The sequence below is a fragment of the Pempheris klunzingeri genome, chromosome 3 (genome assembly GCF_042242105.1).
Source record: "Pempheris klunzingeri isolate RE-2024b chromosome 3, fPemKlu1.hap1, whole genome shotgun sequence".
Classification (NCBI taxonomy): domain Eukaryota; kingdom Metazoa; phylum Chordata; class Actinopteri; order Acropomatiformes; family Pempheridae; genus Pempheris; species Pempheris klunzingeri.
Genome location: NC_092014.1, coordinates 8,489,021 through 8,499,131, shown reverse-complemented (window position 1 = coordinate 8,499,131; position 10,111 = coordinate 8,489,021). Strand labels below are relative to the sequence as shown.

General features: G+C 39.8%; 1 protein-coding gene across 1 annotated transcript; it reads right to left on the bottom strand.

Annotated features, from left to right (window-relative positions):
- Positions 1-1,590: 1,590 nt before the first annotated feature.
- uchl1 (ubiquitin carboxyl-terminal esterase L1 (ubiquitin thiolesterase)) lies at positions 1,591-7,875 on the bottom strand. Its single transcript, XM_070827504.1, has 8 exons — positions 7,745-7,875; positions 7,092-7,212; positions 6,249-6,390; positions 5,253-5,338; positions 4,709-4,756; positions 3,862-3,931; positions 3,724-3,782; positions 1,591-2,752 (listed from the first exon to the last, which is right to left on the bottom strand). Exons 1-8 carry the CDS (start codon positions 7,795-7,797, stop codon positions 2,669-2,671), a joined length of 663 nt encoding a protein of 220 aa, XP_070683605.1. The 5' UTR covers positions 7,798-7,875; the 3' UTR covers positions 1,591-2,668.
- Between the last annotated feature and the right edge of the window lie 2,236 nt (positions 7,876-10,111).

Here is a 10,111-nt window from a genome sequence, read left to right as displayed (position 1 = left end):
TGAGAGAGCAAATGTAAAGAAACACAAAGAGGAGCTTTGTGGGGTTCGTGGCTCTTTTTGAGTCCAGTCAGGACAGTCTGAGTTTGCCTGCATACATCACAGGGACCATAAAAGGGCAATAGTAGCTTTAAATCTGTTAAACGTGTCACGCAACTTGCTCAAATAACTTTTTCTTCAAGCAGAGCATAGACACCAAAAATTCTGAATTCAACATTTTATTTGAAAACTACTCAATTATATTTTATTTTGCCTGCATTTAAGGACTGGATGGCGTTTTAATGCCTTTTCTATAGGGTTGCATCGCATGCAGAGCTCCTAAACTCCCCAGGGAGGATTCACTGTTTTTGTTAATTTGATTAATTGTAAATTAGTTAGGGATATGCACCACATTAGCACAGTGTAAACTCCATTTTTGACTGTACTTACACAGGAACCCTGTGTCAACATTTAATGTTATTTCTGTTTATATTATGCTTAAATTGTGCATTTTCCTACATGTTTAATTGGATTACTTCAATCTGATACAGTATACCTGGAAAAAAAAAAAATGAAATAGGTACTTCTAGGCAATACGATATATACATTCTCTAGTAGACATACATTTTATATAATTTATTCATCTGTTAGCCTTAAATGAGCCAACAGAGTCTAGAAAAGCACTGTAAGCAGTCTATAAAACATCACTTTATTGTGTTAACTGTGCCCTCTAAATTGACCTCACTGTCCACAATAGAACCAACAGCTCTGCCTTAATGTTGCTAAAAATAACAAGTATGGCCCATTTTGAAAAAGCATCTCAGAGTTATTCTTTACAGACATTAAGTATAAGTTACGCAACAGAAAATCAATAGTCCATCAACTCCTACAAACTGCATTTCATACACTGAGCAGAGAACAGCCGGACAGTCAGTGATGTAAGTAATCAGTGCTGTTGATAACAGTTGCGTACACACTGGGTGTTGATAGCTCCTGCCCTTTACCATTGGATGCAAATGTGACCTTTTCTTACAGCAGGTCAAACCTTTATTTTCTGAGCATCACCCAATCACCCAAATGGAGAGGTAAAGCCCTCACCCAGAAAAAGACACTACCAGGGGATACTAGTAGTGCCATATTTCACCCTGGCCTTTATCAAAACAGAGTCCTGTCATTCAGGTCAGTACATCACACCGCGCCTGTTCTTTTCCCGGACTCTTTTCATCGTCCTCCTCCTGTTTCAGCCCTGATCACAGGGAGCCTCAGGATGTGAGGGCCTTAGGACATGAGCCACTTCATCACCTCATGTGACAATTTTCTGAATGCGTGTCAGCCAAAATGTAGACTGCTGACTGGGAGTACGCGGGGGGGTTGGAGTCAAGACGAGGATATAGATTACGGAGTTTTAAAGCAAGAGCGAGAAGGGTTAGGACTGCAACTAATGATCATTATCAAGTAATCTATGCATTTCCTTAATCGTTTAGTCTACAAAATGTTAATTGTTTCTATGAGCCATGTTGTACTAAATATTAAAAGTCCAACACTGACATACATGCTTTAAATTCAACATCATTTAGATTACCAGAGGCAGAAGCAGGACTCCCACAACACAAATCAGGAGACACATAGGAGTTTAATGGTTGCTTTACTGAATTCTCACAGCTGCATCACCAGAAGAACTACAGCAACTTAGTATTTGGAAAGTGCAGAAAGGTAAACAATTGGTGCACAGCCTAGACATACAGTACTATCACCCCACGCTGCACAACAACCAACACAGAGCAGGACTTTATTTGGATTGGTCCCCATCGTGTCTTGAAGATTTGTATTTTCTGTGTTAAACTTGCACATTAATAGTGTATCTGACTGTTTGGACGTTTGCAGATTGTTAACTGGATAGTCGTTTTTAAATAAGGTGCAAAAATACAGTAATTCGACTGTATTAATGTTTCCGAAAACACATTTAAGCTAAACAAAGAAAATGACTAATCCACCACTATCATTTTGGACTTTTAAATTCAGACTTCTCAAAGATAAACCTCAGTTTTTCAGAGAAATGTCAAAGTGACACCCAAGAACACCACTCAAAAGTCTGCGTGCCTGCTCCGAACAATGGTTAAATTATTCCTACGGATACATTTGGGCTGTTCTGAGGAATGTCAGATCCTTATAAACTCAACCACACAGCAACTGAAGGCATTCAGAGAAAACAGGCAAACATTTTCCCCACACAGATTTTCTGCTCTTTCCTTCTCACTCTGTTATTGGCACAAAAGGTATTTAAGCATCAGTCTTTTGAGTTTGACACGGATGCACCAATGGTTACGTACAAAAAAAAGAGAGAAATTTGCAAAAAAGACAAATACACGCAAGCAGTGGTGAAATCTGACCTCGTGTTTTACAATGCTGACTGCTGAATGATTCCGCATAAAGAGGTTTGGATGAGCTTGTATTAGTTAAGTGTCAGCAGAACAAAAGGTTTAGTGTTTGTGTCTGAGTGTACATGTGCTGGAGAATGCTTTGTTCATGAGATGAGAGTACAGTATGTGGAAACACTGTGTGCTTTCTAGTGCATAGTGTCTGCAGATGTCTGTGTTCACAGGTCCTTATGGGTGCCTGCTGATTGTGTTTGCCATGTGAGTGCTTCAGGGCGTTTTGGTTTACGATTTGAGTTGTGTGTCCTACCGAGTGTCTAACTGTGACAAAGAGCCACCGCCGAGAAACGGACTTCGCCCTGCTCCCTTTCCATGAATCCACGGCACACTTTGGCTGCATCCTGGGCCCGTAAGAAAAGGGGGGAAAAAAGTACATATGTTTACTCTTATAGAACATTTTACTCATACATGAACTAGAAATACTGCTAATACTATATCACACATGGAGGAGGAAAAACTGTCCTAAAGATTGATCTTTTTTATCTTGAAAGTACATTTTACTGCTAATATTTGTAGGCTCCCCACTGGACTATATCACTAAAATATTAATACTGTAATATGACTCTCGATGCCCTGAGATTTTCCCATTTTTAATGGGAAACACAATAATGCTAACTCATGGTTTCCTGTAAAGGTGTGAAAGCAGGTCTCCAACTTCAGCATTAATCTTTGTAGGTAGCTTTACTTTGACTTAACAATTTGAGCTGCTCCTCTTTTAAATGAGATACAATAAATCAACACAAAATTTGATGTTGTAATTTTATCACTAATGCATGTGGGGCCCTCTTGTGGTCATTTGGAGGGACAACCTAAACATGTGACCCTAAATGACCTCCAGTGCTTTTCAGTTGTATCAGTCACACTAATTATGCTTTTCCTGTAGGACTTGTTTATGTTATCTAATATTCAACAAACAGATCTGACTTATGTGGCTTGAGAAGTACCAGTTTAAGTGTAAATGGCAACATAAATGGTGAAACAACAACAAACATTGTTTCAATTCTAACGATCCGTGCTTTAAGATTCTTGTAGACATTGATATTCAAATCTAAATTCAACCACATTTCCTGGATTACAAGTCTTCTTTACAGCCCCCACTTTTTATGAACCCTCCCTATTGGAGATCTGATACTGTGCATTAGCAAAGTTTATTGATTGATCCAAGAAACTCAGGAGGAGCCACTCCCTGTTCCAGTTTGATACCGTGACTCATCACAGATGGACTATGTGCATGAAGAACCTTGCCTCACTTATATTTCACCATATCTCAAATTGTTGCAAAACGTTGAAGAGTGACTGTACTTTCACATACCGTTATGAATGACTCGTCTTTGGTAGGTCCATGCTTCAGGGCTCCAGCCATTTTCCCATCTTAGAAACAAAAAGGTGGTTAGGAATCGACAATGTGAGAACACACACAGGAATCTACGTAGCAAGCAGACGTGCTTACCAAATTCAAACAGCTGTCCGTTCACACTGACAAAGGCAATGAAGTGGAAGTTCACTTTGTCTGCTTCCGGCTGTGAAAGTTGAGACATGAGGAATGAATACTCAGTAAATATTGTGATATAATTTCCATTCTTGTCTTTGCTGAAGCCTGTTTATGTCAATGATACTGATGTTTAAATGTCACTTAACAGGATACAGAGAGAGAGACGAAACTGAATTAATTTCAGATATCTGCAATTCAGTTGTTATTCGCAATAACTGAAATGAAAATCCTTTCTAGATATCCATGATGTAATTGTGAATATCCAAAATACATCATGGCTAGTAAAAATGTCATTACAGATATGCACAATTGGAATTATGACCAGGAAAAATGCAATTTCAGATATCCACAAATATATTTTAGTATTTTTACTCACAAACGTGCAATTCTAGACATCCAAATAGATAATATCAATTCCAAAATAGGTTACATCAGTTACAACTTGTCGTCTGAGCCAATAAATTGCTAGTTTATATCTGCCGTGTAGATTATTTACCACAGGTGACCGTGCAGGTTGGTGGGGCAGGTGAAATTATACAGGAGGCACAGGTGCCACGTCACAGCAGAAACCACACAGGTTTTTCCTTACAATATGAAAATTGCTGTAAAACTTAATTAAATGTGAACTTATTCCAACACCCTGGGCATCTAGTCAGCAAAAAAACAAAACTGCACCCAGCCGAATGGCTAATTTGTGGTCTAGATAGTCTCTACACTATTGGACTGGATTGTAGACATCTGAAATGGAAGTTTTTCCTACTGACAACAGATATCCATAATGTTAATTCTGGGTCAGCCATCTTACCCTACACTGGCCCTCCATTGCAACCTCATTGTGAGCCGCACGGATCGCCTGGAGAGGAAAAATTCAGGAGACGTCAGTTTAACACTGCTGCATGATCCTTCCACTCTTTAAAACACAAATGCAGAGTTTGTTGTTTTATAGACAAACAAACTAGAAGTGTAACCAGCACTGATTCGAGGTTTTAAAGACATTCTTAATGGTTCATTCTTTAGTGTTTGGCGCCCCCAAGTGGGTAAAACAAAAACATGTAGGTTTTGCAACACTAATAGAGATCATAGATCATAGTTTGCTGTTCAAAATTCATTTGTATTTCATATTTTGTTTCATATATAAAAAGATCATATATGAAAAAAATCCTCATTACCTGCCTCTGATCATTAGCTTATAGGAAATCAAATATCACTGATACCATAAAGGATCCTTTAGCTTCTGCTGACCAGATTCCAAATTTATGCAACAGTGCCTGAATCTCCGCTCTTTTATTCATTCATTCATTTAACAGACGAACATATAGCCGCATCAACAGCGTGTATGTTTGTCTTACCTGGTTCTTCTCCAGGTGTTCGGCACGTTCATCCGCAGACATGTTTGCAGTCTCATCTAGAAACTTCTTCAGGACAGAGTCACTAGCTGAAAACAAAAGACAAAAAGCAGTAGTTCATTGGAAACAAACATACCATTCACTCACATTAAACTATCAAAAATCACAATCTGTCACACCAAATGATTATCACATATCATTGAGGAATTAATAAATGAGAACAAATAGTGCCATGCATTTTAAAAACTTATATTTGAACATATCACTTTCTTAAGCAGTGAGCAATGAACTGAAGAAATATCCCCCTGTATTTGTGATTTGATCGACATTCTATGTAACATTTACTACAAATGGCCTCATTTTTAAACCTGTTTGTGTGGCGATTCTTGCAGCCTAATGAGGTTAAATTTCTGATTTATACATGCTCATAACACACCCGGGCATAAACTTCATTCTGGAGAGAAAACTTCATTATGAGTTGTACCCATGTCCCTGTTTATGATGCAGCCCCTGGATCTCATTAAAGGACTTTGTATTTAATTTTCAGCCACGGCACAAGGAAGGGTCAGCCTTTCATAAACAGATAAACATTCACAATTTAATCTCTTATTTTTACTTTTACTTCTTTTTAACATAACATGCCTTGCGATTTGATGCTGTTGGACAGCTATGGATTGGCCACCATTATTAATTCTTGTGCATGTCGTTCCATATTTGTCGTATTTGTATTTTGTGTGTGTAAATGAACTGTTCATGTGTGCTTATGTTTGCACTGCCCCATGAGGGACAAATGAAGTATTTTGAATTTGAACTTTAAGAGTGGTGAAATGGGAAATGAACTAAAACTACATTAAAATTTATGTATAAATTGTAATTTCAATTATGAATGCATGCCATCTCAGCACTCTGAAAAGTAACTGCTGAGTCACTGACCATCAGTGTTATGCTGTATTGTTTTGTGCCTTCTATGGTGCCAGTGCTTATTTCACCTGCACTCACCAAATGTCGGTTTGCTTTTGTTGTTGGCCAAAGCATGCAGCAGGGCGATGGTGCCACAGGAATTGACTGCTGTCTGCTTCAGGAAATAAACCTCAGAGTTTCCAGCAACCTTGTCTGCCTGCTGCTGTCTGAAAGACTCATGCTGCGCCACACACACACACACACACACACACCCATACGGTCAGTGTCATTGGCCCATGAGAACACCAATTATGCGACTTGAAATGTGCACGTGGATGAACGTCAATTGGTAATCAACAGACCAGACAAAAAAACAAAACCTGCTATGGAAAATCTGAGACAAATTTTCACCTTGGTGGACAATAAGGATATATTCTATTACTTGTGCCATTCGAAAGCAAACATACACATGCAAAATCTCCTTTTACAGCTTTCCTGTGTAAGGATTTTCTCTTTTTCTCCATTTTATATCACTGTAAATCAAATATCTTTGGGCTGTGACAGAATCTTGAACTTCTGCCATTTTGGAGATCAACAGATAATTTAATTGAAAAATACATTCCATAATGAAATTAATTGTTAAGGTGTTCACCCTGGGGATCAAAATACAAGCAAACCATGACTGCATCTGCAGATTAATGTCTAGGCCTGATGGGATAATTTCACATCATATTGAGAGAAAGAGGTACGCATCTGCTGATTCATTTCCTTGCTTTCATCCCAGTCTCACCCACATCACAGCTCTGTCTCCCCCTCCATCCATGCCCTCCCTGCACCTCAGCATCACCCCACCCCAGACAGCCTGTGTATGTGTGGCTCACCCCACCCGCACCCCCTTCTCTTCCAGGAAGTAGTCACCACCACCTCCACCCACGTTATTACCTGTTGTGTCAGCGGGAAGAGCAGCATCAAGGCACGGCATGGTTTCGGGACGGAGGAGAGCTGCTCATCCTCCAGCCCCACCACATCAACAAAGCGCCAGCTTTCACCCACGCCTAGCTTGGTCATCATCTGTAACACACCGCCAGGATAATAAACAAAAACACGATGACTTCAATGGATGCGACACACTTGAGGTTTCACGCGAGACGTATAAAACACGATCCCATCCGCTGGTGTTCAAAGATGCTGCGTTGTGTTGGTCCAGTCCGACCACACCCTTCAGCCCAGACACTGAGGATGATGCTGCCGAGGGAAAAGGCTTCTCCTGACTGTTGTCGCATCTTATTTTGATTTCAAACACACTACTTTCTTTTGTAAAACACAGACAGCTGACAGTATCCTATAAGCCACGTATTTGGTGCGACGTTGGTGGCTGGTGTCGGTTTAGCAGTCGTCTCAGTGTCGGTTTAAGTGTTCCGCTAACTAGCTAGCTGCTGTTGTTAAACTTACCTGACAGTTGAATCAAACTGTTAGCAATATGTCGCCATTACTCGCCTTCTAACGCGTCCTACTCACCATGTTCAGCATCTGAAACGACATAAACAGAGACGACAGGTGAGTTTGTTGTCTGTGAAAAACGTTACGGCGTTAAGAAGTTAAGAAAACACCCCACCTCGGGGTTTATCTCCATCGGGGTCCACTCCATTTTTGCACAGTCTCGGTGTTTCTTCTTAAGTTTTGCTGATTTCTAACCTCCGTCAGTTCCCGCAGCTGTCGGTTGAAGTTGGAGCGCGTCCCCGTAATTTAACCCGCCGGTCATACCACTTAGTGCCAGATAGGGGGGTGTGCTCACATCAAATAATCTGTGGTGTTCACATTTCACCGGCCTCCTGAGAAACATGACAATGATTCAAACGCCTGATATTATTCGCTACATGTTTAGCTATCTTATGACAGTCTAGAAACAGATATACACTCGTAAAAATATAGTTTCAGGCGAAATCACACCGCTAAATGTGGGATCACTCAAACCACGTTCTTTCTAGAAAGACAGGTATGACGTAGTCATCACCCCCTATCAACAATCTTTTCTGGACTTTTAGCAATCAAAACAATTTATTTACCCCAATTATTATCATTTACAGCAAGTCACAGATTATGTGTTCATCAGACAGGGTAATAATGCCACAACAATGTTGATCAATTCAGTTTTAGGAGTGATGGGCTTGTTATATTGCTAGTTGTCCCACATGTCCTCTATTTATTTATTTAATTCCATTAGAAATTGCTGTTGCTGGCAATGTAAGGCACTCTGTACTCTGTATTTCTTTCAGCAATATGATTAATTTGCCCAACAGCATGTACAACAGCAAATTAAAAAGCTTTCAGTGAATTTACTATGTAGTTCTTTAGCCCCTGATGTGGCTGCATGTAGATATTGCCCACTTTGAAAACAAAGTGGATCCAATGTGTGACATGATTGCTCTGATCCTGACTGAAATGTGAAATCTAATAGTGGACATACTTTGGTTACACAGAGTATAAATGTTCTTCTATATTGTTTACAACATGTAATATAAAAAAAATAATGCATTGCTTGTAGTCTCTTACAAGGCACTTGCAGGTACACTGAAATGTGTGGGTTGAGTCTGTATAATGACAGAAGATGGTGCATGTGTTGTTACAAAAATGTCCTTGTATTTTTGGCTTTTACCATATTGGGACCATTGGGTGTTTTTGGGGTCATTTTAGAATCATAATCAATTGTTTTAAAATAAAATTATTGAGTTAAATAGCATGCAGTTGTGTAACGACGGACGGCCATTACTAGAACAGTCAAATCCTGGAGTTAAATAAACACGCCCATTGATTTTGAAAGATATTGATTTATATGTTATGCTGGTTTCTTTGCCAGGCAGCTCCATCTAGGTCCTCACCTGCGAACAGGAATGTGGCAGGTGATCCAGGGCAATGAATGAGGTGGAAGGAGAATTAGTTAGCAAACTGTGAATTTATTTTTATCATCTTTTCTTGCTGGTAGTAAGAACTTACCTCTGCTTGTCTTCTTCCTCCCAGGGTGTCCAGGCAAAAGAGTTCCCCAGGGTTTCGGACACCTTTTATGAGTTCCAGGAGGAAGGTGCCATGTGGGAAGTGGGTAGAGGGGAGTTTCTTTCCCAATAATGTAAATAATTATGTAAAGTAGTTAGGGGGGGGGTATTTATTAAATTGGGTTTTGGTTAGTTAATACTTATTTAGTATATAGGTTCGGTCGGTTATGGTTTTATGTAAATATGCAGTATTTATTTATGTGGGTGTGTTTTAGGAGTTACCTATCAGGTGGTATGGGCCTGATAGGAACGGGTATTTAAGGCGGTGGAGTGACATGACAGGGGGATTTGTTTATTGAGCTGGAGCCACATGCTGGCGTATTGTTAGGCCTGGTGCATATTTCCTGAGTCATTGGGTTTCTTCAGGGATTGCCTCCGCTGCTCGGGCAATTCCACAAGTTGGTTAAGTGAACCTATTGTTTTATTCCATAGGCTATGTATAATGTGACTTCACTCACACAAATATGTCAGTGGTTTCTACAGTTTGTAAAGAAAGTAAAAGGGCTGAGCGATCTTAGGTTGTAACAACTGCTGCATCAGTCAGAGACAAAACTGAAGGTAGTCAAGCTTTTTCTCGTGACTCCTTATGTCACCACAATATTCCTAGTGTTGCCAGCTATTTTTAAAGTTGTGTATGACTTTCTTGTAGATTGAATTATGTTGGAGTTGTCTCCTACAGGATAAAGCATTTAATTGAAGACCTTCAGAACTGCGTATGCTGATCTGGGGCCCTCTGAATGTAATGTTATCATTTCATGTGTTTCTCAATCCACTGATCTGCAATGACAAGAAATCACATGTTTGTTGACTGGAACTAACATAATCTGAAACGCAAAAGAATGCAGTTGTTCAGGGCGCTGCTGCTTTGGCAGTACAGAGTAACATGCTGCACACAGAGCAGCTGCGAACTGC

What these genes read in the sequence shown, in the direction of transcription:
- uchl1 (XM_070827504.1), bottom strand. Translation starts at nt 7,797, where the DNA reads ATGGAGTGGACCCCGATGGAGATAAACCCCGAGGTGGGGTGTTTTCTT. An exon ending in TCTTCCCGCTGACACAACAG is followed by an intron (nt 6,391 to 7,091) that starts GTAATAACGTGG and finishes TGTGTGGCGCAG; the next exon opens with CATGAGTCTTTCAGACAGCA. An exon ending in AACACCTGGAGAAGAACCAG is followed by an intron (nt 4,757 to 5,252) that starts GTAAGACAAACA and finishes TTTCCTCTCCAG; the next exon opens with GCGATCCGTGCGGCTCACAA.